A 26,936-nucleotide genomic window follows, 5' to 3' on the forward strand; every position below is an offset into this window, starting at 1 on the left:
AGACCAACATCACTCGACTACTATCAAGGACAATAGCCCTGCGCAAACCTTATAGCCCGAATAAGAACGAGGCGTAGCGCTTCCAAAAATCCTTTTGGAAGTGCATATTTATCGCACGGAGGTACTACATTATAGTACTACTTAAGTATTACGCCAAGGCGAGCCTTGCAGACCGTAACGTTTCTATTCACGACGTGCATTAAAGCAAACACCCACATGAAACCACTACTGGTGGCCTGCAAACGATGCGCCGCTATAGTAAAAAACATTTAAGATCTTAGAAGTCTAAGGTTGATCAAAAGTACATGAAAACATGATGAAGGTACGAAGCCCCAATTGGGTGATGTGCTTCTATTCGATGGTTACAAGCTGGCAGAACGCGGTTGTGCACTCACGAATTGTAGCAGAACGCGAGCGCACTACTCAATGTCCTTGTAGTGTCTGTACCACGTTCCGAACCGTTTACGGAGTTGATCGAATTCTTCGCCTGAGAAGCCGTACTTATGAATGTTGGACGGGTTGACGTTAGCTTTATCTAGTTGCTTAAAAAAATTCTTCAGCGATGTCCCAAGAGAATCAGCCTTGCTCGTATGGGCTAGGTTCGCGAGCCTAGAAAGCTCCTCTGCACCTGGGAAAGCCCTTTCTTCATCGTCCTCCTCGCCAGCGCGCTCCGCGTTATTGTCGTAGCGCAACGATCTCTTGCCGGTGCTTGCGCCTTGGTTTGTACCTCGCAATGTCAAGACATCCGACGCAGGGTGGAGGGCCTCAGCTGCTCCGCTACCGCCTGCGAGAAGGGAGATGGCAAAGATGATGAAGGACAGACGCATTCGCGATTTCTGGTTGTTATTTCGTCGTGGGCGAAGACTATTGCGATGCAAGGCAAATTGTGGAATGAGATTGAAGAATGACGCCTGACTTGTTCGTGCAGTCTTACAACCCTAGATATGTTCGCTATCATGCACTCTACGGTAAATCATACCCAGTTGAAGCAAAGCACAAGAAGAGGTTTCCCAATAAGGAATTTGAATGTGCCCGTAATTACCAGCAGATCCAATGATATATATTGCTGCTACGTACTACATGTACTGTATCTAGTACGTTTTCCTGTAGCCATGCTGTTGCATGTTGTTTTGCATGCCGCAAAAGGGCTACAAGTTGTCAAGGAGTTGTAGTACAGCTCCTTGACAGTGATAGGAAGTGGCTAACGACGCTAAGTGCCACGACGAAACGTATAACAATCCAGGCTGAATCGATCTTTGATGGATAGCCAAGACTTAACCCTTTAGGACCTAAGCCTTAAAGTCCCTCAGGGGGCCTCTTACGTAAGCATACGATTGGCTATATATACATTTATAGAACGTTTGCCAGTCCCTTCTGTCGTGCCCTGTCTCTTTATTTTCTAAGAGTCCCAGTTTGGGACTCTAACTCGACCAGAAAGATACCACTATAGCAAATGACCATAAGTCATTGGTAGAAATTGCGAAATACGCTAATCTTATTGGCTACATTTTTGGAGGCCCTGGCAGGGACTCTAAGACGACCTCAGGTCTTAAAGGGTTAACCCTTTTAAATGCATAAGTGGCAACTTGGCACGTCCAGCCACAGGGCTACAGTGCAGTTTGTTGTCCGTTCGGTGTTTAGTACCGGTACACTATTAGCTACGGACATGATCATTATGCTGGAAGTGCAAGATGTGCTGACTCCAGAGTAGTATCCTATGTTACGGCATATGGAAGGTTCTAGAAGGATCTAGGCATAGTGATAGGTCTTAGCTAGCGGATGGTTGGTTAGTTCTCACTTCGAGATTGGTAAAGCCACTGACGAGGCCCCGGCGGGGGCCGAAACGCGTCTGGCACGCGTTCAATCCAAGTCATTCGATTCTACATTTCCAACACATTATGAGCGCGCGTTTATGTGAAGCAAGATATTGCCCAGCATTGTGCAAAAAATCTGCTTCCTGGTACTTTCCGACTAGCGTACTTTCCATGGATACCCACCAAATAGTATAAATAAAATAAATATTAAAAGTATATAGTAAGCTCGGCGATTATCACTTTTGTCCCAACCCCCACTCCCGGTGCATTTGCTCCTGGTACCGGTATCGTACTCCAACGTCCGAACGGGCGATGAACTGAGAAAAATTCTACTGAGTCCTTACGGTATGCTCGATGCTCAAGGTCAGGATGTGGATTACTGATTATGTCATAAATGCACATCCTAAGACTTTTATATACAGCTTATCGTCAAAATCAACCCGTTCTTACTAATTACAGTAACGGAAACCTAAGCATTACTGGAATGATTTTTCTACTGCTTGGTGGACTAACGGGCACTTCATATTTAACCTCCAGCCGACCAAGCACCTTGAGCGTTTCCGTCGTCCTTATGCTAACCTCCTCCTTGCTCCGCTGGTAGCGCTTGTTGGAAGCAAGACCATTAGTGCGACTGAGGTGGGCACCAACTTGCTGTTCGTTGATAGTGACAACTAACGCATTCGATCCTGCTGCTGTGGAAGATCGGGGATTCTTAACGAAACTTCTTGGTTTTGACCTCAAGAATGCTTCGAATACGAAACTGCTGGAGGTCTTGCTCGACCCGGCCAAACGAAAGAGCACTTTCGAGACTCTGGAATCAAATGGTTACGACGCCAGCAAAACCTACTTCAAGCTGGGTGGGACTGCCATGGAGACCAACGGCATAGGTTGAGGTTTTTTGAGGAGTACGGGAATTGGCATGATCTAAGACATGCGTCGTAGACAGAAGGTGCCACGCAGGGTAAGGTAGAAGGCTTGCCGTTGAGCTGTTGTTCTCGTCGATACGAAGGCACTCAAATGAAAGGAATTGCCAACAAGACATTTTCTTTTTTTTACGGTACAAACGACCCCATAGCACAAGTTATTCTTCTTACCTGAGGGAATTTCTATCCTGAATATTCCACAAAAATAGATATTAAACACACTAGACTTGCTTCAGTTTTTAGGGAGTAGGATATCGCTATTTACTGCAATTCTTGGTACCGCCCAGGACCTTTTAATATAGTCAAGTACAACAAGTCTCTTTACATGCAATAGTACCGGAAACACGTGCGGACTGAGCTGTACTTATGTTTGTCTCTCTCAACGTGTGGTCAAATCTGAACACGACGTGGCCACTACGCAACATGCTTTACGCGTGTGTGATGTCGCTGTGAAATTCGCACCTTTAAGGGTTTAAGTTCGCGCGAGGCACTTGAATCGCATGTACTTCGTGAAGATCTACGCACTTTACTGTCCCTCTTTGACAACTCTGACGAGGACTACAACGTCGCAATGAACTTATTGCTTGACAGTAAGTGGGTGCTTACTGGTTGGACACTACGTCGTCTAAAGTACGAAACCTTGGATGATGAAAAGATAAAACACTACCAGTTCACTAACGTCAATTTTATTTTTATAAATCTATTCTGTTAACCAGCACTCATCCATCTTATTGGTCACTCTCGTCTTCGTTCTCTTCTTCCTCTTCACTATCTTCCTCATTATTTTGTTCATCACTCTCGGATTTCTGGAGCTCTTCAGCCTTTGTCTTGAGCTCACGAACTCGATCTGGCTGCTGGTTATGTTGCTCCAAGTATCCAGCCAGATCTTCAATGAACTCGCGTGTATCGGGGGCTGAGTTCAATAGCTCGCTCCAAGCTCCGCACCACCTGCTTATCCAACGTCCTGTCTCCTGAGCTGCCACTCCTTGCCATGCGCATATTGGCCAGATTGTAATGCATGTTCGCGTTGTCCGGGAACTTAGCGGCAGCATCTTCAAACACCGCAACTGCGGCGTCCAGATCGCCAAGCTCACCGAACGCTTCGGCAAGTGCCGCCAGCGTGACGTTGTATGCTTTCTTGAGCTCCTCAATGTCCTCATCGGCTTTTGAGGATTCCAGTGCTGTAGCAGTAATTTTCATGGACGTTCTGTATGCTTTTGTCGCTTTAAGTTGCTGGTCCAATGCCGCATGGGCCAAACCCAATCGGAACCAGACTGACGCGTCGTTCTTACCGTCTCCCAGCTCGCTAGCTTGGACGTAACACTTGAGTGCTTCGTCCGACTGTCCGGCAGCAGAATAGACGTCTGCGAGGTGCGTAAGAGCCCCCACGTGCGTTGGCTGGCACTTTACAGCTTGCTGGAGCGCTGCCAAGGCGCCGTCGTATGATTCAAGCTGCTCGAAGGCCAAACCGGCCGAGAACGCGTCGTCGAAGCTCAGCGTGTCAATCTCTACTTCGGTCTCGGTCTGTCCAGTCGATTTCTCGGTCTTCTGCTTCTTCTTCGACCGTGAATTTTCGGTAGCAGCAGTGAAAGATGATGTAGATGTTGATGGGAAGACATCGCGCTGCTGGCGCTTGAGCTGCTGCTTGAGCTTGTTCTTCCCCATGACTATCGCAAGTGACTCTGCACCAATGTTGTGAATGTGAAAGTTAAGCAGAGACCTTAAATGTTAAGTTTCTCAACCAATCATTTGCTAAATAAATTTAAGTAAGGTTCTTGGCTGTAGCTTTACCTAAATTGTTTGTATCTGATAACGAGGACCTTCTTGCTGTTATGGCGTGGCGCTGTAGCGCTCTATCTAACGACGGACTGGTGGACAACCTAGCGCGCGCTGGGATCGTACAGTCGCAGAGTGTGATCCGCGCAATGAAGGCCACAGACCGTGCACAGTACGTTGCGCCGCCAGGACAGAGTGACGACTCCGATCGTTCTAGCTGTCCAGTCTCACCCGCCCAGGCCTATGAGGACGCGCCTCACTGAGGCGAGGCCCTCAGAGACTCGGCTACGAACAGACAATATCAGCGCCACATATGCACGCGTATGCCCTGGAGTTGGCGGATGTAGCCTTGCACAACATCGAATACCCTCGAGTCCTGGATGTTGGCGCAGGATCGGGATATCTGACAGCATGTCTAGGCCACCTCGTGGATGAAGGAGGGAAGATCTTTGGTATTGAACGCATCCCTCAATTAGCGCAATTGGCGCAACAGAATATTGAACGAGCCGACGGAGACCTGGTGCACCGACGCATCGTCTCGGTCGAGCGTACGTTGCGTCCTTAAATAAAACTGGAAAGAAGGTTTATACATTATTATTTTTATATGGTTATGGCAGGTGCAGATGGATGGACGGGACTGCTTTATTCATGTTGGGGCGGCTGCGGTTGAGCCACCACAAGCACTGATGGAGCAGTTGGCGGTGGGAGGGAGGCTAGTGGTGCCTGTGGGCGAACAGGGGGCGAGTCAAGTGCTGATGGAGATCCAACGCACAGATAAAGAAACTTTCACCAGGCGTGAGCTCATGGGTGTGTCGTATGTTCCACTAGTGCGACAGCGCACGGAACTGTAGGTATTCTCAATTCGCCTTGCATCCTTCATGCGCTCTGGTACATGTACTCCTTGGTTCCCGACGTCGTAACATGACATGACTCTTTTTTTATGTGGTAACTTACGACATAATTGGAATAACATTAGAAAATGGCTCAAAAATGGAAATCCTTTACTTTAATCAAGTCATTTGAAATCGATAAAGTTCAACCGGTAAATGAGAAAAATCCAAAAACGAGCCAGGGATCAGGGACGCGCGGAAAAGATGGGATACGCGGGAAAGGCCCACAGCCCATTACGGAATTTGCTCGATGGCTCGCATCCGGCCTGGAAAACGAACCAAAACCAGGGCCCCTAAAAAAAATTGACGACACAGTAATTTCAATAAATAAGCAGACATTATTTATGTTGTCACGCTCGTGCATAATTTATGGTGGCTGCATATTACATACGGAAATTTATGCGTACAGTTTCCTGAAGTTATCTGCAGCAGTCAATCGATCGCCACGAACCAGTCGTTTTGTTGCCGAATCGGCTGATCTCAGCAGACTCATTTTCTTTTCTCTCACCTCCCACGCCGACACTCCCGTTACCATGGTCTTCTAGTCTCGACACAGTGTGCGCTCCACGTTCACGCCAGCACAAATTGCTGCGTTCTTCTTTCAACCGTGCCGCGACGAGTTCGATGAAGTCAACCTCGAGTACTACCGCTGTCGTTGCGGCACGGTTCGAAAGCAGGCTAGCCGCAATGGCTTTCCAACCTGGTATCGCACGTTCGAAGCGAGCACCCAACCCATGAGAGCCTCATGCTCGCCGCCAGCTCGGCCGAGACGGGGTCTATCCTCAACTACGTGCGACGCTCTTCTCTCAATCTATTTAGCTGGATGGAGTGGATCCTAAAGAGCAATCTTCCGCTGTCATTCTGTGAGAATGAGGCGGCCAAAAGGTAAGTCATACGCATTTCTAAAGTTGCCTATGAATTTCTAACTTCTGTTTCTATTTGCTTTCTATAGGTACTCTAACCTTGACTCGATTTGTGTCGAGACGCTCGTCTCTGGCATGAGTAGTGTGACGCGGGCCGTGTTGCCTGACCTTTTTGGGCTAATCTTTGATGGGTGGTCTCATGCTTCAGAGCACTACATTGCAGTGTACGCTCGCTACGAGGTGGACGGGGTCGTCAAGACTCCTCTTCTTTGTATGGCTCCACTGCTCAACGAGGAGGAGGAAGACCTCTCCGCCCGCGGCCACATGGAGTTTCTTGCCACTATGCTGCCTCGGGACTACGGCAAGCAGCTGGGCCATTGCTGTTTCCTGGTGGGAGACAACTGCTCGGTTAACCGGCGGCTCGCAACGCTGATGGGTGTGCCGCTGATCGGCTGTGCCAGCCACCGCCTTAACCGAGCAGTGCAAGCTGACATGCAAGACTATGAGGACGAGCTGGATGCTGTCCAGAAGTTAATGATCAAGCTTCGTAACCTGAAGCAAAGTGCCAAGCTGAGGTAAGTTTGAGCTGATAATAATGTAGTTAGAAACGTTTCTAATTGGGTTTCTATTTTGAATGTAGAACTATAACGCCGCTCCGTCCAGTTATCCGCCAAAATACTCGATGGAGCTCCACTTTCGCTATGGTGATGCGGTACTTCACACTGCTGGAGTTTATCGACAGCAATGACGACGACATCGCAGATTTGCTGCCGTCCCCTTCGTACAACCGCCGTTTGCGTGCTCTGCTAGCAGACTTGCAGAAGGTCGAGTCCGTTGCAAAAGCTTTGCAGGGAAACGAAGTATCACTACTTGATGCTCGAGTGTGGCTGGATGGCTTGCTTTCCATCAAACCACACTACGCTCGGTACATTGGTACGTGCAGCATATTTTTTCCTTTTTTAGTATCCATTGCTAATTTGTTATGTATTCACTATGAACACTAGGCCCACGCGCTGAAATTGTTCACAGCCCTGACTTTGAGTCAGGGTGTGTACGGGTCTTAGGCGGCAATGCAGCCCGCCTCACGCGAGCTGAAAAAACAGTGTTGACTCCGTTCAAGTCGACAGGCCCTCCTGCAGTGAGTGAAGACGAGGACGACGGCGATAGTTCGCTCGTCCAGCTGCTTCAAAAGAGACGCCGACTTGCCGCGAAGGAGACCAAGTACAAGCTCTTGCATGCAATCCCTGCGACGTCCAACGTGGTGGAGCGCGTTTTTAGCGTTGCTCGTACCACGTTTGGCCAAGAACGCCATGGACTGCAGCCCATTACTTTAGAAATGATTCTCTTCCTGCGCGAAAATGCTGGTTACTGGGACGCACAAACACTTGACACAGCAACTCGAGCGTAGATACCTGTTATTGATTCAATAAACCTTGGTTATTGCAGCAGTAAATCAATTATTTGTGGCACTCGTTATTTAGCCAGACTGGGTAACAACAGACAGTACAATTACACCAGAATACAACCGATTAGCATGCCCGAATATGCCAGACTCAGGAAGAGCCGGACGTTTCATCAGTTGACGTGTCTTCGGAGTATACGTATAACCGGATGTCAGTGTGTTGGCTTTGAAACTGAAACCCGCAAGACATTCAGCATCTAACTCTCAAGACAAAGTGCAGGGGGAATAACCTGGAGGTAGTCAACGCATCAAACACACTAACAAAAGACCAAATCATTGAAAAACTAGTTGCATTAAATGCACATGCACAGGCACCGATATCGCAAATACTGTAGCTCCTTCCGACTTAGCAGATATAGGTTTTCAGCACCGGCAAATATCTCAAAAGCTAACAGCATATACATGCCACAATTGTAGCTATCAACCTGCACTCCAAGCTCGCTCGTGTATGGTCGAATTCGGTATTTTCTTGTAGCGAAATCTGGCAGCAATGCTACCATCTTCTCAGCGAGAGGTCGAACTTTTACGCCGTAGCTTGAGCTCATTGGATCATAGATAAAAACTTCTTTAAGCGACAGATCCATCATAACCGCACACCAGTGATTCTTGTTGCAGATGACAGGAATCAAAATCTTTTGGTTTGTCATGCCAGCAAACACGTCCTTCATAGTCTCCACCGCTAAGAAACCATTTATGACGTTACCGGCGATTGACGTGTCTACATCAATCGTGTCTTCTCTCGCTGCGAACAACTTTAACATCAGCTTATTGACCGTGCTGTCGCCTAACGCAGACTTGCCGACGAGTTCGAGTGCTTCAGCCTATGTGCAATTACACAGCAGTAGATATTAGTATTTCCCTTGCGGGGCCTGACTGTATACAACTGCGTACCTGCACCGATAGTAAAGGAATAGATTTGATCTTGGATTGTGTATCAGGATCAAGATCAACACAAAACCATCGGGGCATTTGGAGTTCGAAATCGATGGTATCAATCCAAACGATAGCTTTTTCCACATATTGGATGGTTTTCATCGCTTTGTGCCACTTCTTCATGACACCCAGAGTCTCGGTGGAGTAGGTACCTACTCCAACAATTTCCACGACAATGTCCTTCTCACCTAGATTTTGATCACTTGATTCCTTGTGTGCCTTCTGAAGAGCTAGCACTTTGGCACTGCATCTATCAAGGATATCCTTTCGGAAAATTCGGGGGATGGACTCAGCAGAGACGATCTTTTTTGAAGCGGGAAGTCTTGCTACCTTGTGGGCAACTGGAGCTCGGGGATTTTTTGTGAAATCGAACAGCTTAAATTTGGACACAATTGCGGCAGATGTCTCGTATGATGACTCAATGCGTACGGCGTCTTGTATGGTTGCTAAACTCAGATTATCCGAGTACAAATTTGAATCATCTTGCACCATCAAAACATTTTTGCGGCGAGCTGCTTTCTTGGATTTTGCACTTTGCTTTGGGCGACCTCGGGACCTTGGAGGGCTCGCCACATCAAATGTATCATTTCCGACCGGTTGCAGAGTCGCATGAGAAGCTGAAGTCTCCGCACCAGTCTGACAAATAAGCTCGGCCGACACCGAACCAGACTCTCCAGACTGGATGCCAGACTCGCCAGACTAAGGTGTAATCTGCGTAGAAGGCTGTAATAATCCAGGCAGTAATAATTCAGGGTCTTCCACTTCAACCTCGCCCACGGTATCTGAGTCGAAGACAACGTCGCGCGTACCTTCACTGATTGTCGGCATCTTAATCGATGAAGAAAAATCTCCAGCCTTGAAACGGTGGGCGACGGCCTTTAAATAAGCCATTGCTTCACGATATTGGACCATGCCTAAACCAGCCATCGAATCGCAAATTTCACTAGCAATAGGCAAGGCTTCTCGGTACTTCCGGTTCGAATCCCATGGCCGCTCATCGGTCACCAATACCCTTCGAACGGCAAAAGATTCCACAGAAGTAGGAGCATCACTGGCGTTTTCGAACTCTATCGACGACCGTACAGACGACAGGACCCATCGCTGATGCAGCAGTTGAGTCGGGATAACAGTCTCCTTGTTTAGTGCTCTTCTAAGAAAGAAGACGTGTCGACACGGCAATAAACGTGTACTCATAAAGAGACACGAGCAAGTCCAGTCGTGTGTCGTAATAGTGTACTCTGCGTCTACCTCATCGAGGGCGTCTTCATCGGGGGATGTACTCTTCACAAAGTACACACCTGGCGCTCTCTCGGAAAAGGCGTAAGATGCACGATCAAGTGCGTAGCAATACTGATCGTGTATTAACTCGCATGCATGTTCAGTCATGCCGCCGGCACTTCGTCACTTTGAGCACAAACGTGTGTTCAGCTTTGTTAATCTCTTGAACGCATACATTCAGCTGAAATAATAGTAACAAAGCTAATGCAAACAGACACGGTTAGTGGCTGAGCTTACACCGGTGATGCACGATTCATCCCAACTGAGCCCGATTATGCCAGATTGGGTTTATTTCGCTACAAACCAAAACTATAGTAATCGCATACCTGTGCTGAGCATCCTTGGGCCCGTGTCTCCTGACGCGGCCGCTTGCTTGTGGCTTGCGATCGGTATGTGCCGTGGTGTGTACACACGTACGTCTTCGCGTACTGATCCCACTCGGCCGGGATTTTAGTCGCCGCGGAGCCCTGAGCATCTATCCTAGCATTCCGTACAGCCACTGAAGTGTTTGTTCTCACTCGAAATATCTAGCAGACAAACAAAACGTGATGAGACGGTATAGACAAACACAACAGATAACTTAATAATGTACCTGGAGTGACTGCGCTTGGTACAGCGCTAGATAGGCCTCGAAGTCCTTCCACGACTGAAATTGTGTCTCTTGTGGTGGCGAGGCGAGGACACAAATCTGACCCGATTCTTCACTTGCGCTACTGGTGACCGTCTCCGCCTCAGCAGAGGTCGGGCTCGACACTGGCTGCCAGTCACTCACGGAGCCGTCGGAGTCGTTGCTGGCGCTGTCGCTGTCGATACCCTCCAGTGCCAGGGGCCGCTTCTGTGCGCTGCGTGGCCGTGGTGCCATTTTCGTGCGTTTGGAGCCACGCGTTTGCTGGAGGGGGAGATTTTTTTGTGGTTCAGGAAACGGTGGCATACTGGTATACAGTATCTATACGCTATACCTAGTACGGATGAGTGCATACACAGATAATCGGAAGATAGGAAAGATTTGCTATGAGTTGAGTGTTCCCAGTCTGGCAAAATAGTCACTCTCATTATTTAATGGTCTTCTAGCTAAAGCATCATAACGTATTGCAACATACAAGCTAGCTTCGCGATAATTTATCGTGAAGATGCTACTACGATAAATAACAATATTATTTTCGAACCCCCTGACCAAAACAGCCGCCGTTGCTGCGGTGGCGCGCAACATTGACTTTGGCCACTTTTGGCGACAACTTCGAGCTGTGGGATGGAAGTACAAGCGACCAACCGGGATACAAACTAAAGGGAAGTACGTAAGTGCAGATCATTCGAAGGTGTTAGTTGGAGAGGAGGCTGTGGTGGCGGATGGTTAGAGACAGGAATATTGGATGAATAGGAGAGCGCAGAGGAAGCCAACGCTGCAGACGATGAGGTCGCTGTTGACGAAGTAGCCGACGATGACAAGAGCGCCGCTGCCTCTGCTACTGAAGACGCCGTCACTTCCAGTAAAGTGGCCGCCGATAATTGTTTAGAGGACGTACGTGCGGCGCAGATCGACACAAGTGCTGAGCTGTCACAGCAGACCATGAATGATCTTTTTGGCACCCAAGCAGCTGCAATAGCTCTGAAGTCGAGCTTTCACAGGCAGCAGTTACTCGGCCTTTTAATTTGTCGCCCGGAGAGCTTCGAGACGCAGCGACAAACCTGCCGTTTCTGTCATCTGGACCCGAGAGTGACGCTCAGTCGGATGCTGACGCTGCTTCCCCGCCTGACAGTCCAGTGCCCGCACAGACTATAACTGTGCCGACCGCCCTACCTGTAACTGTGCCCGTCGCCCAACCTACACGTGAGCCTGACGCCCAACTCGTACGCGAGCACGCTTCCCAACCTGTTCGTGTGCCAGCTACGCCGACCTGTCATGTCCTACGCCCCCGTCATCCTGTCAAGAAGGATGTAAATTTTGTGGCTGACGACGAAGACCTGAGTGACTACGAGAGCTTTAGCTCTGGAGACAGTGATGACGACATTGAAGTAGACAATGATGACAATGATGGCAATGATTGTGAAGTACCTGAAGAATTGGATGAGCTGTCAGAAGATGACGCTGTGCCAATGGACGCAGCGTTCATTGCCTCACTATAAGTAGGCAGCGATGCCCTCAACAGTCAAGCCAAGCAGCAACGTGAGGACGCGTTACGTTCAATGGAGTGGTCTCCAGTCACTCACGAGTTTGAGGAGGGTGTTGATGCGTACTCTGGTCTGAATATGTAAGAGGCACGACCGGTCGCTGAGCTACTAAACGTTTGCCACTCTCCACTACTTACATTCGTTTACTTTATGCCCAAGTCGCTATGGGTCAAGATAGCTGCAGAGACGAATCGGTATGGTCTTCACCAAGTCACCAGACGTGCAGAAAGAACTCATGCAATGCAACACGATCGGAGAAAGGAGACGGTTAAGCAGATTAGTCGGCGTTTGACGTCAAAGCCGGGATACGAGACGCGCGAGATCTTACACATGATAGGTCTCCTGATTGCGCGCATGCTCTGCCCGCAAAAGCGACGTTTTGCCGCTCCCTGGTCGATGGTGGAGGACGGGGCCGTTCCTGCAGGTAATTTTGGAAGGTTCATGGGCCGTAATCGATGTCAAGACATGTTGCGCGACTTGCACTTTGTGGACAACGAGACGGAGCGTACGCGAGACAGGCTCTGGAAGTTGCGAATGGTAGTCGAGACAATGCAGAATCGTTTTTTGATTGCGTGGACCCTCCCGGCAGTGTTCGCTTTTAACGAGGGTGTTCTGCCTTCTACTTCTAAAAGCAACACGACTAGAATGTTCATGCCCGATAAGCCTCATCAGTATGGCTCGAAAATGTTTATGGTGTGTGATTCAAGGACTGCGTACTGTCACAGGTTTGGTTTTTTTCTACTTACGTCGTAAGTTATGACATTAGATTGGTTTCTCACCAATTATGTCGTATGCTACTTAGATTTGAGCTGTATGCGGGCAAAAGAAGAGCTGGAGAGCATTCAACATTTGACCATAAGACCGGTGCGGCTGCAGTCGTTAGAAATTTGAAGACAGTGCTTGGCCCCAACACCCGGCTCCCATGGCACGCAGTAGTTATCGACCGCTTCTATTCGTCAATTCTACTTGCTATCGAGCTACTGGGCATGCAGATGTACGTGATAGGCACGATAATGACCAACCGGCTTGGATATTATGCAAATGTCAAAGCGAAACGCAAGTCACGTCCAGCAAGCGTTCCCCGAGGCATGTTCACGTTCTCTCGCTCTGTCGCCATTCCAAATATGGTTGCATTTCACTGGTGGGACCGGAAACCTGTGCATTACCTGTGCACAGGCTCGGCAATGACAGAGACGACTATTACACGAAAGGTCAAGCGCGTTGGTACAATTACCGTGCCCTGCCCGGCGGCTGTAACCGACTATCAACGTTGGATGGGCGGAGCTGATGTCCATAATCAACTCCGCCTACAAAAGTACTCTTTGCAGAAGTCTACGAAGTTCAAGAAATACTACAAAAGCCTTTTTTAGACTTCGTGGATTTGGCACTTGTAAATGAGTTTATTTCGCACAAAGAGGCTGCACGTATCGCTGGAACGCCGGTGATGAAGCGAGGAGAATAGTTCGGAGTCCTACAAAACCAATTACTGCAGCTGAAAGTGGAGGACTTCGCTGGTATTGCTGCAACACCGACACCTTGCAGCCAGAAGCGGAAGCGCCCCCAACTACGCCTGACACATGCTGTCGAACAGGCCGACGACTGGGTGACCGTTACGGGCATTCAGAAGCGTCGCCAGCGATCTTCCAAGGTATGTGCCCTGTTGCGCACGGATCGAAAAAAGAGGTCGTTTGCTACAACTTACTTTTGCGAACGCTGTTCTATTGACGATGCAAAGTGCTGGCTGTGCAGCAAGATACGACGTCAGTACAAGGGTGTAGCTAAAACGTGCTTTGAGATCTGGCACGACGACTTCGACTGCGGCCAAAACATTCCTGCAACACTGGGAAAGAGAGTTGTCTTGCAACGCCCGGGGAAGAAGGCAGGTGTGCACAAGAAGACCCGTCGAGAGTTAAGACTTCGTGAAGATGAGGAAGACGGCGGTGATGAACATGAGAGTGAGCAAGAGTAGGCTGGCTAGCGTGACATCAAAAGAATATGGGCGCTTGTCATGTCGTAATACACATTTCCTTGAGCATCTGTACTTTTTGTTCTGTCTCGTCTACTGGTCTGGATTCATAAAACAGCTCTGTGCACCACTTTTCCCCCGATATGCAGCAGATCTTCCCGCTGTACTTTCTAATGTGGGTCAACTTACGACATACAGTGTTTTCTGCTAGCTACTAAGTAGTATAACTTACGACTTCTGAGAGAGCAACCTGTCAAAAAACTTATACACCTATACGCACGTCGAACATATGCCACATACAAACAAGTACTGACATGGACATGTCGTAAGTTACGACATTATTTATCTCGTTTTCGATACACTTCGCCGGGAATCAAGGGGTTAAGTGTCGCGGGATCAAAGCTACTAAAGTACTTTTAATTAATTGGCTTTTTTCTTAAACTGGTTCTCCACTTGACTTGTATTATAGGGGCTCTCGCTTTGGACTGGAAGGGCTAACAGTGGGTCACCGTCCCACATCTGGGACGATATTTTTGGTAATTTTGGAGGAATTGTGCTAGGCTCTCACTCATGCGTTGTTATTTTAAGGACCTTATGAGATGCGAGAAGAAGAAAGTAGAATACCAGCTAAGGCACTTACAAAAGAATTTGCGCACTACTCAAGATGCCAAATAACTTAAGGACATATTTTCAGCCAGGACAAGAAATCGCGTACGGTCTTGAAGTTACATAGCGAGACCCTAAAAACTCTAAATGATTCTAGAGGCTTGCAAATTCTGTATTAAACAGAACGGTTTCTCGAGCTTTGCAGTTCTTCAAACCCGGTGGTGTAGCTGCTTACAAAGTGAACATTAAATTCCTGCAACTAGTTGGCTTCGTCTCAAATGGTGCCTCATTCCGTGCAGCGCGGTTTGCTCAAACTACTTAAGAGGTCACTAACCTCAGCTATAGACGTGGAGCTTATGATGCTGTCATACATACGCAGAAATGACCACAAAAACGCATTGCGACTGTGCAAGAGGATGAAATACAAAAAATGTATTTAAACCGCCGCACAGATGAAGACGGAATTCGCTGGTAGATGGATGCTCGTTGACGGAAAGTACAAGGTGAGTTTGCGGCAGGTCAAGGAACCTCAACGTATCGAAATTTTACTCGTCAGTATTTTAACTTTTTAATATGTTCTTACCGTAAGCAAGTAGGAGCATTGCCCATCCAGCACTATTTAAATAATGTTGGATAAGCAATGTTCCTACTTGCTCCGATCAGCTCCCAATACAATTCCGAACTCGCGATGTTCGGAATTTAAAATACAGGACTTGCATTTTCCCAGTTTACTCTAAAAAACAAAGTTTATGTACCTACCTGTTCGGCTCTGACATTGATCCAATGACTGTTGCTCGGTATCATTCTGCTAGCAAACAACACTAACATGTATTTTTTGGGGTCTTTCAGCTAAGTACGCTTAGAAAGATTACGTTTTTATCAGAACCAGAATAACAAAATAACTAGTTGTGGGGGGCTCTCTTTACGCTTATCAGCTGCTATGGGAGGCGGCGAATCGTGATACATTTAAGACCGCAAGTAGTATTAGTAGACTGAAGCATGTGCAATTATCTGTCGACGAGATACACCAACTGAGCTTAGAGAAAGAAATGTATAGCATTCAGATTATATTTCAAATTTCGGTACCATTTTTGGTCCTTAATCTGCTTCGTACTGACGTTTTATCTGTTCCAGTCATCCAGGACACCATCGTGAAGTGCTAGCGCAATATCTTGATGAGAGAAGAAGATAGGAGGTGCATGACTGGTTACCGTTTGCGTGTACGCTTAGGCCGTCATTCAGACCCGACGCTCACTCTTGATAACCAACGGCTGTGGTAGCTCAGAGCGCTTTGGAGAATGTCAATGGGATAGCACAATATAACGACAGGGAAGGAACTGGAATAAATAAATTTCCACTGCGTCTGCGTCTTGTGCTAAAGCTACATATTTTCAAACCGATAAATACAAAAATCATTCCGAAATTTTAAGGATGTGAGCTTAAGCCCACTCTTCCTTCTACTATTCCTTTCAAGTGACGAAAAAGGTAGAACACCGCCTTGCTCGCTCGGCAGGTACGTTTTCGTTATTAATAATGGTCAAGGATAGTGGCACCAAACAAGAACTCGTAAAAATTTATATGTTGGGGCACCAAACAATTTTAAGGCACGAAACCAAGACACCAAACAGCTTAAAGGCAAGAAACGAAGAAACTTTATTACCCACTGTAAAATTATACTTAAGTTTTAGGGATGGGTGTCATGTCGAGCAAATTCTGAAAGCCACCAGCATCGGCGGCAACATTATCACCAAAGTAGCCCCCTGCCTGATCAAGGAGCACCAACCCGGCTCTAAGTATAGCATGTTAGGTCATGCTTAAGCCAACCTCTGAAGTGCTTACACTTTAATGCACTAGCACGGATTCATTAAACTCCGTTTCGGATGAACTGAGAGGCAGGGCATGGGAAAAATAATATAATATCAATACAATTGATATTATATTGACGGAATAACATATTATTGCTACTGTCACATTTCAGTTTAATACAAAATGTTGTATAATACAATTGTATTGTACCGTGTCCAACCGTTTGAGCGCTGACCGTCACACAACAACCATTCCTCATCGGCCTCTAGTCAGTATTGTGCTCCTCAGCTTCAGTACGAAGCTTATTCCCAAATTCGCCCACCAAGCACCAGACAACCCCATCACCACTACCTCATGACGTCGCGCCAGCTCTGTAGTTTTTTCTACGTGGACCTCGGCGAAGGCCTATTCGAATGCAAGAAGTGCGGGTGTAGCCGCAAACAAAGCGCTGGTACGGGCTATAGTAACCTTCTTGACCACCTTGGCACCAAGCACGCCGGCTACGTGGAGGAGTATGCCGAGCTTCAGGCCGCATCTACCGCAACGATTGACACGTTCGGATTTGTCGACGATGCGACGCTAACCATCTACTTATGGATGAGGTGGATTATCCAGCGGAACCTGCCGATCACGGAGGTAGAGAACAAGCTAACACGCGACGTGGTGAAGATGAAGCCGATAACTGTCAAGACAATGAAGCTCTATATGCGCTTTGTAGCCGGCAAGCAATCGCATCTGAAATGGGCGAGTCATTCGCCCTGATGTTCGACGGCTGGACGTGTAATTCGTTACACTTCCTGGGCATATTTGCCGTGTACGTGGCGAATGGAGTGCGATACCAGCGGCTCATATCCCTGTCCCCAATGGACGGAAGCCAGACAGCCGATGCACACTGTGAACACATTGAGTCCATTTAGTGTGTGTATGGGAAAGAGCTCAGTATGGTGCGGTTTCTTATAGGCGACAACTGTTCGACCAATCAGTGCCTTGCAAACAAAATCGGCGTCCCGCTGATTGGCTGTTCCAGCCATCGCTTCAACCTTGCAGTCAATCCCTTTTTGGAGGATTATCAGAATCAGATTGATATTATCCAAGTTTTGATGATTCAGCTATGCCAATCCAACAACGCTGCAGCCCTTGCGAGGGTAACTCACCTCAGGCCTGTCAAGGCGAACGTCACGAGGTGGTCATCGACTTTTGCAATGCTCGAGCGCTACATCAAGATTCGAGACGCTATCCTCGCTGTTAGTGCTGTGGAGGTGCATGTGCCTCGTGGCAATGCCCACCGCCGCGTTTCCGCCGCTGTGGAGAAGCTTAAGGAGCTGGACAGCGTCTGCATCAGGCTACAAGCCGATAAATGCAGCATGGCGGACGTTCGCTTTCTTTTTGACGCGTGCACCGCCAAGTACCCGGTCATGGGTGAATATCTCAGTCCAAGCGCGAATATCATTCACTCACCGGAGTTTGAAGATGCAATTGCTAAGCTTCAGAACGATCTCCCGCTATCTTCCAGCGAGCAGCATGCAGTGGAGAAATTTGTGGCTGAGCCGGGAGAGCCTACCCCTGCCCCATGTACCCGTGTCGACTTTGCATCCACCATTCTTCGACAGGCCAAGAAGCAGCGCTGTACGCCTCGTGTTGCGATCCAGTACGACGAGCCGCTGCATCACACTCCCCCCACCAGCAACGCTTGTGAGCGTCTATTCTCTGAGTGCAAGCTGGTACTGAGCTCGCTGCGGTCCTCAACTCTCCCGGCGAACTTTGAGCGGATGATGTTTTTACACGCTAACGAAGATATGTGGAGCAGCGCGACTCTTTTTGGCTGTTCCGGCGAAGATGGAGGACAGGTGATGTAGTACAGCTCTCTTGTTCAATGCTTTTTAATACTTGCAATAACAACTATTGTCAGGTCTCGTATTGCCATACATATTACGGAGAGGTTACCACATACAATACAATTGCAAATTGTATTTGCCATGCCCTGCTGAGAGGCTGTACCACCCCTCCTTTTACACCCTAGCCCTGTTTGGTGCCTTTATCCAGCTCCTTTAATAATACATTCAGGCTATTCAAACCAAAATGCAGCTGTTGAGCTGAGCGTTACTTGCCGACGTTTTACATGGGACGATATTTTTGTACCTTCGTATCTGCTTAAACTGGCTTAACAGGCCCGCCTTGTTCAATGTCTGTGTCGGACAAATGGTAGCACTCGTATTTGTCTGAGACTGATCTCGTATTATTAACTGAGATTATCCAAAAACAGAATTAACAGTCTAGTTTTTGGAAAACATTAATTCGATTAGTTTTACCATTTTTAATAACTTGCATAAATGGTACTAATCGTGTTGCCGACGTTGAAAAGGGATTGTGTACCGCATTAATCAGCAATACAGTAACGAATGAAAGATTGCAGGAACAGTAATTTACTCTCAGTGCTCAATTTGCTCCCAACCTCCCAGCCTTTCAATCGATTCAGCTGCTTCATGCGTTTTTTTTACTTCATTGTTGAAATCGCAGCTACATTCCTCGCTTCCAGTGATGCTCTCAAGGGTAACCAACGGCTACTGAGGCCAGGCCATTACACAGTAGCCGATTTCGAAGAGAGAGGCCCCTTACAGCGACGTGAAGGAGTTAGCGAAGAGTTTTGGGATCAATTTGGAGAAAGCAAGAATTAATCCAACCTATCATCTTACTGTGGATCAGGCGAAGCTGGAACTAATCGAATAATGTTACCGGTATTGTGCTGACGAGTACTACTCCGTCACTTGTCCCCTTCGAGGACTGCCCTGTTTCGGATTCCTGTCCACTTTTTTACACATAAACCCTAGACTACGTGTGAAAGCCCACAATAGAATGAGATTCGGCCTCATTAGACTCCGCAAAATAGCCTCCAGTATTCACTTTCACACATAGAAGGGCCAGTGCGCGTTTGCACGACGTCGAGCACGCTGCTGCACAGCAAATCGAGAAAATTTATTTTCACACGAACCGATTTGACCAACACATCAAGATTCCAACACAAAACGACAGGGGCGGGGCAACAGACCCGACCTTTCTGATAGACCCAGACCGTGGGGGGGCCAGGCTAGGGCTAATGGGGCTGACACACCCGCGTCAGCCAAATGCAGTACGTGTTCGGAGGATGTGTGTTACTTGAATGTGACCCAAATCCTCTTCGTTGTTTGGAAACAAATATTGGCTCCTGGCCTCAAGACGCCAGCCACCGCATCCTACACACCGCCTTGGTCGGGCTGTCCTCCGCGCAGCTTCCGTCTATGAAGCTGTACGCTGGGGACACGATCACCTACTACACTCAGATGTATGTCGCCGGAGACCCCCGTGGCTACAGGACTGCTGTTGTTACGCGCGTGGATGATTCGCTCGACAAGGCGGCGGTCCCAATCGCTGTCACGACGGATGATATCATCCCGCGAGCAATGATGATCAAGAAGGTGCTAAATCGTGACGGTGAGGAGGTGAAGTGCCATTGGCGCAAAGTACGCACCTACAAGCTTGTGTCGGGCGAGTTCCGGGCTGTGTCCGACCGCACACGTTTTGCCGAGGCGGTTCAGAGCATCGTAACCGCTGCTTATACGGGTGTCTTTATTGGCGACGATCAGACGCATTCCCTGACGTCCAGCTCCCCGACCACGGTTGCTGCGGCCGTTGCTCACGGTCTCACAGATGCGCACGAGTCCGAGGAAAAGGATGCACACGAGGAAATGGCGCCAGTCACCGTGGCAGCCGCTAAAACCAAGGGTAACACGAACCCCATGTTGGCCGCGATCAGTAAGCGACCCAGCACTCCCCCTGGTATTTTGGTAAGTCCTACGGCGCCACACAAGACTGGTTCCACCTCTGCGCAAGGCCATCCATCGGAGGAAATCTTGCAGCGAGCTAATGTGGGAGATGACGCTCCAGGTGACCTGTACAGGATGAACACCGTCGCTCTCATTTCTATGAACATGACACATTTTTACAAAAAGAAGGCTAGCAGTCTTAATTCCAAAGTTAAACAAGTCGAAGAAGTTGGAGGTGAGGTGAGTGTGGAGGATGGACGTCTGGAATCCGAGGAAAGGGCTGAAGACAACGAACCAGACTCTCCTAGCCAACCTGAGCAGACAGAGCAACAGGAAGAATCTAGTCAGCCCACCCCATCTCAGCTGGTATCTCTACGTGAGATTTTGGCGGACCCTACGCTCGCACAGCGCGAGGCACAGTATCACAGACGCAAGGTGAGAAAGGTTGACTACCACGTGAGTAAATCAAGACAGAAACGCTACCAGAATAGACGCGCCCCAACTCGCAGCGGCACCAGCATCTATCATGCGCACACCTTAAAGGTGAAGACAATGAAAGACACGTTGCGAATCCCTGGCATGCGAATAAAGTTGGCCAAAGTGCGCAAAAGCAGACCGGGGTATATAGCGCCCACTCTACCTGACCCCGACGACGATATGCCAGAGGTCATGGAGCCCGTGCCCTTTCCGGACTGCGTGGCTCAGATCTCGAAGAACATTGTGCCGGAGGGGCTTAACTTCGTCGACGCCGGCGACAATGACCCCTGCCTATGCATCGGAGACTGCTTCGCACACTGCTGTCAGAACGCGGACATGGCATTCTACTGCACGCCGGAGATCTGCCGTCTCGACGCACTATGCAGCAACGGGCCACGTAATCACCCAGGCCTAAGGATCTACGATACTCGACGTAGAAGTTATGGGCAGGAGAGATCGTCGCCGAGTACTGTGGAAAGTTGCATGAGTATGAGGCTATGCGCGAAGACCAACCCAAGGAGGCCATGAAGCAGAACAGCGGCTTCACCATGCTGTTAAATGAGAAAACCACGCGGGGAAACTTTGTGTATATCGAGGCGTTGGCTGCTGGAACTACCGCAAGAGTATTTTAGCACTCGTGCTGCCCCAACGTAGGGTTCGTGGAAATGCAGAATAGGGCTGTGCCGTTTGATAGCTACTGTCGAAGTTGGAGCCCAGATCACGGTCTCGTACGGTAATAATATCTGGTTTAAATGCGCGTGCGACCAGTGTTGGAAGAAGCGACCTTCACAGACTTAGTTTAAACGAGTTTAAATCCAGCGTTTATAAAAATAGCGTACGACTACGTAACTCGACGGTATAGTGTAGTGATATATTGCTCGCATACTCTACATGCGAGGTGTTTCTCCGAAGACAGTCAAGAAAAATGCGATAATCAAAGTTCTTCATGCAGAAAAGAAGACCCAGCATCCTAAATATTGGAAGATTGCTCAAATTTCGACGATGCTCTTTTTACTAAAGTGGTTGGGTAAGAATACCATCGAAGGGTTCTTCTTGAAGCTCTTTTATATTTGTTGATATATTGTCAAAGCGAAAATACACACACTGTATCGTCGATGATATAAAAGTCCTCGATTGGCTGATTATCAGATCAACTCATACCATGCAAAAAGGATTCCCGGTGCTAGTTATGTAGATCGCGCGCAAAATGCAGGATCTCAATATGTCAACGCTGGGCCGATACCCAGTGGGCGGCCACCACGATGGCCGATTCGCGAGATCACACCTTCCCTAGTGTTCTTCTGCTTGCCGCGCGTAACCAATATCTCCTGCCCTCGACAGTCCATGTACTCGAGTGTTCGCTGCGCGAAGAGGGCGTGCACACACACGCCAAAGTCGAACCAGTAGCTACATTGGCACCACATACGGGTGGTGTCAACCATCCAGCCTCCGTTCCGCTGCCCCTCGAACTCCATCCTGGCGTTGTTTACGCCCATCTGGGTACTCACGGCGATACCCTCTTCGCTGCGTGTATTGGGGGAAACTTGGATGCGTTTAGCTGGACATGAAATTACACGTACGAGTCCAGCGCTCGGAATATCACCTGGATCGCGCCAGCCCTCATACAGAAGCTCCTCACGGATCATCTCAGAGACCCTGCGTGCGAGAGTTGGAGATGGAACCACCTCCAGGCTGAATGCTCGGTCGCTTGCAGATTTATCCTGACAGCAATTACTTAGTTCCTGTAGCAACGCACCCATTTTGAGTCTACGTCGGAGGGTGTAATCACGCTTCAGCACAGCGTTAAACGTCTCCACCAGATTGTTCGTGGATGCAAACCCGCTGGGAGTCCAATAGAGCTACCAGGTAGAGAAGCGTCCCTTCAGCCATTGACAGTTAGCGTACTGCGCAAATGTCGTCAGCTCCCGAACATCTATCAGACGGCTCAAATCGTCCTCCCGCATCCGCACGAACTCGTTGTGGCTGCGCGCAAAATGCATATCGTACAAATCGCGCACTATAGTAGCCTTAGTATCCGAGGGAAACGTCTTAATCGCCGTGTACACGTTCTCCATCACGTGGAAGAAACACATTAGACTAGTGAACCGCGGGCTGTTGCCAAAAACGGCGTTGGCGGCGCTGTACTGGGCCTGGTCTGCGTCAGCCATGACGTACTGCACCACCAGGTTGTATCCTGTGAGTACACCGTACCGTCGACGCAGCGCCATGAGCGTCGACTGTATAATGGCTTGGTTTTCACCGGATACAATAAACAGTGATACTAGGTAAAACACACGCGAGCTATCGGAGATTCCGATCACAATAGCTGGGTACCCCCGATAGTTGAGCTTGTATGTAGCGTCTACATGCAGGATGAACGACTCTGGAGGCCTCATTAGTCGTATCATTAGCGTCTTGGTAGTTAAGCCGACGACGAACGACCGCTCCTCAGAAGCGTTGCCTACGACAGGCTTACCATCCACGTCCATGTCCCACGCATAAGTGAAAGGCTGATCCAAGGCTTCGTCCCCAGTGAATACACGCTCGTGGATCCACTTACGTAGGTCGTCCACGCGATCGTTTCGCGTCAAGTGAGTTCGCGAGTAGTGCTGCACGAAATTTTGGACGGTGCTCAGGCTCGGAAGGTCCTGGAGCACCATATCAAACTTCCGCGTCATAGAGTGCCTACTTCTCATTGGCCGAAGGTGGTGTAGAGTCAGCTCCCTAACATTAGTCTTCTGGCTGGGCGTCAAACGCTTCTTTCTGGGGGATCTGGCTGCTGTTACGTGCTCCCCCACCTGGAAAATCGACACCACGTTGTTCGGCATGCACGATAAAGTCTTCCCTCGCCACGGACAAGCCTGCCCATGCGAGGAAATTGACGTAGCACACGATTCCAACGCACACTTCAGTAGGCGGTAGCGCATCTTGTGTGTGGCGTCCTCTGGGCGCACCACACACGCCAGTTGGCTGCACTTGGTCACCTCGTACGTCTTCAAGGTGCTCAGCACCCCCTCGGCATCGAGGGCGGAGATGCCAAGCGCCACGTCCTTCCAGTCGATCCGCTTCGGTATCCTGCCAAGCAGGGTCGAGTAGATTGTGAAGTTCAAAATTAAAAATTCAAATGTTTGAATCGAGAAATGTGGGAACTTTGATTGGGCTGTAGTGTCTGGCTCTGATTGGGCTATTTTTGACAGCTCTAGTTGTGTTCTGATTGGGTCTTATTTGGCCCCTGTGGCGCGTCTGCGTAGAAGTGGCAGCGTGCAAAGGCATGCAAATCTATTTGTGATTCCTCCACAGCGTGTTGTGTTTGCACAGTCTATGGGTGCTCACCCGTTTTTGGTGTGGGAAGGCCGTACTGTTGGGTGTAAATCTTTCGTTCTCCAGCAAATCATGGCTTTTGTTTCCTGTGCGCAGCGTGTCTTCATTTTCTCGAATTTAGTGCGCAACCATGGTCCGTGGCCTCCGTTGCATGGAGGCCTACATAGCCTTCGCATGCCGTACATCAATGGAGAAGAAAAAAATTGTCATTTTAAAAGAATTAATTCAGTAAACTGTGTCCTAGTAGGTAGCTTCTACATAGTCTTTGTAAGCTGAGAAAGCAGAGACGGTCTGGCTTGGTCGGCCTTGCTGGCATTGAAGCCACCCTTGTTGAGCGTCTCAATCTGCAGCAGGATAGAAAATGGTTTGTGCTGCTTGATATGCTGGGCGACCTTGTAAAGGTAGTGCAGCATATATATGCCGCAATCTACCACATTAGTCTGGCGGGGCTTGCATATGTAGGAACTCCCCCCCCCCGGCTGCCTCGAATCTTCCACGGCTCGTGTGTAGAACCGCAAACCACCAGTCCAGACATGCGAAAATATACTCCTTGCCGTAACCATTGTGAAGCGAGTCGACGTGATAATATATCTGTTTTGCGTCACTGCCATTCTGGATAATTACAACGCTCCAGTGGTCCTTAAAAGTCACAGGCAGTAATACATATTTGTATCCACTCCAATTGAAATCACCAATTGTGTCGGGGGTGCTGGACTCCCGACCCGAGTGCTTGATGTAGGCGTAGTTAATGGCGGAAAATACAGCCGATCGTGCAGGTAACATGAGCTCTGGTTCAGGTTTCGTGTAAAGACAGATACAATAGTCCACCACGGATCTAGTAATCGGAGCTCGTTCCTTCACGCTGGCGATATCATCAGCGAAGAGCGGAATCGAGACAAGCTCTCCAGACCTCCCTGCGGCGTCGGGGTAGATGCGTACAGGGGCAAGTAGGTTTTTCGTTGCCGCAGACTGTACATGCCGGCACTCTGTTGCACGGGCTTGGTGGTCAGGTTCTCCAGTTGAGTTTTCAATGCAAAGTTGATACGTTTTCTCTTTTTTAATTCCGTCCCTGATTCAATGCTCACCACCGGTCCTGGAAGCTCGAAGTCTGATTCCAAACCTGATGCATCGGATGAGAACAGTTGCAGCGCTTCACGATAATACGACCAGGTCAAATAATTATGACCCGACAGCTCACAATTAATTAACGTGTTGATTTCAACGCGACAAGTGGTTATCTACGCTGCCCTCACGCCTTCGGTGGTTGGAGTTTTGTTTCTTGGCGATAGCCCAGATATCCAAACAAAGGCGATTGACATCTCCCCGCTTTCTGACGACATTCCCGTGAGCAATGAACGTCCCGGGTCGTTACTTTCCCCCGAGTGCCTTCAAGATGAGGAAACCCAAAAGATTGCGAGCTTTTATAGGTCTGCTGCTAAGGTGCGTCGGGCCCACCATGTTGGTATGCCCAGAGAGGGGTGGGTGGTGCACATCGACTCCCACGAGCCCTCCTGCTACTACGTTAAAAAGATTCTGTCCTGCACGCACATTGTTTGCGGACTCAATTTAAAGATCACCGGATTCGGCGCAATGCACAAGCTGAAGGTAGTTCGGATCAAGGCTTGGGAGCTAATCTACGGAGGGCTCAACTGACCTTTCTTGGGGGTTTACCGGCGCTACTCTTAATTACCCAATTGTCAATCGTGTAGCCTCCTTGGACGGTGTCATTCTATCAATCGCTAGAAAAATGGGAATGCAAATAGAGTAGTCTTCCGATATCGCCAGAAGTTTTTTTTTAAACTAATCTCCTTGTCGTCTTCGGTGGAGCTTTTCCCATCGAGGTACCCGTTGCCAGCTCCTTGTTGAACATGCCCCGGACACTTTGCTTACTTTGTCATGTTCGTAGACTTCGCAGTAAACTACATTGACTTCTCTATCATCGAATCAGAAAACTTCGTTTTCGACCTGCGTTATATTACGGTGGAAAATACACACCCATGAACTGAAGAAATAGCTCGTGAAAGCTTCTAGTCTTCCGTCCGGCAGCAAGTTTTAGAACTTCCATTCCACTCCAGAATGATGGTTTCGGCTAAGCGTGTGGTGCATACCCAGAACTCCGATAGACAGCACCTTCACGGGGTTCGGCAAGGTGCTGGATACGCATTCGTAAGTTGCATAGTACGTGTAAAAAGCACACATATAACTTCTATTCTCATACCCACTGATAGCAACTAGTATATTGACCTGAGCCTTCTCCACGTCCCCCATCACAGCGTCGATACGCAGTCCTACAGCCAACCGCTCTCGAAAACCATGATGAAACTATCAACAGCCTCATTGTACTCAGGCTCAGTTCACTGGCTCATAATAAACATACTAGCTTGGAGGTAGATTCTTCGCCGGCCAGTAAAGCCACAGGAAATGTCTGTAAGCTTCAGGTCACTCAGTTTGAAGGTTGCATCCAGGTGAAAAATCAAGACGTTTTTCATGAATTTCAGACTGGTGATACCCAAAATCAAAGGCTCATCGTCCTCGCCATATTGTAGGCTTTTGCCTTACCATGGACTGATGAGTCGATGGCAAACAACGAAACACCTCGGGCTCAGAGAGGGGGTGCCTCCCGTGCAGATAAGAGAACAGATTAGCGATACCCAGGGAGACTTGCTATAGTCTAAAACTAGCTCCGACACTATACAAACTAAGCAGATCAAAGGTAAATGATAAGCAGATCGCCAACTGAAGAGTAACAACAACTCAGGAGTAGCAGATCATCGACTGAAGACTAACAGGTCTCTAACTGAAGCGAAACCGCTTGTAGGAGAGCGGTGGTGAAGGTAGCCGAGTCCCAAGAG

At 48.6% G+C, this 26,936-nt stretch overlaps 4 protein-coding genes across 4 annotated transcripts; 2 read left to right on the plus strand and 2 right to left on the minus strand.

Annotated features, from left to right (window-relative positions):
* Nucleotides 1–419: 419 nt before the first annotated feature.
* On the minus strand, nt 420–827 carry PITG_11484 (secreted RxLR effector peptide protein, putative; the record flags this gene model as incomplete). Its single annotated transcript, XM_002901008.1, has 1 exon — nt 420–827. One exon carries the CDS (start codon nt 825–827, stop codon nt 420–422), a length of 408 nt encoding a protein of 135 aa, XP_002901054.1.
* A 2,638-nt stretch (nt 828–3,465) lies between these two features.
* On the minus strand, nt 3,466–4,402 carry PITG_11485 (uncharacterized protein; the record flags this gene model as incomplete). The annotated part of the gene is made up of 2 exons (XM_002901009.1): nt 3,466–3,588; nt 3,683–4,402. The coding sequence occupies 2 exons, from the start codon at nt 4,400–4,402 to the stop codon at nt 3,466–3,468; spliced, it is 843 nt and encodes a 280-aa protein (XP_002901055.1).
* A 167-nt stretch (nt 4,403–4,569) lies between these two features.
* PITG_11486 (protein-L-isoaspartate O-methyltransferase) lies at nt 4,570–5,364 on the plus strand (the record flags this gene model as incomplete). Its single annotated transcript, XM_002901010.1, has 3 exons — nt 4,570–4,689; nt 4,791–5,054; nt 5,131–5,364. The coding sequence occupies 3 exons, from the start codon at nt 4,570–4,572 to the stop codon at nt 5,362–5,364; spliced, it is 618 nt and encodes a 205-aa protein (XP_002901056.1).
* A 13,605-nt stretch (nt 5,365–18,969) lies between these two features.
* On the plus strand, nt 18,970–19,161 carry PITG_22938 (uncharacterized protein; the record flags this gene model as incomplete). The annotated part of the gene is made up of 1 exon (XM_002901011.1): nt 18,970–19,161. One exon carries the CDS (start codon nt 18,970–18,972, stop codon nt 19,159–19,161), a length of 192 nt encoding a protein of 63 aa, XP_002901057.1.
* Nucleotides 19,162–26,936: the final 7,775 nt, after the last annotated feature.

Source organism: Phytophthora infestans, genomic scaffold (assembly GCF_000142945.1).
Source record: "Phytophthora infestans T30-4 supercont1.23 genomic scaffold, whole genome shotgun sequence".
NCBI classification, from domain to species: domain Eukaryota; phylum Oomycota; class Peronosporomycetes; order Peronosporales; family Peronosporaceae; genus Phytophthora; species Phytophthora infestans.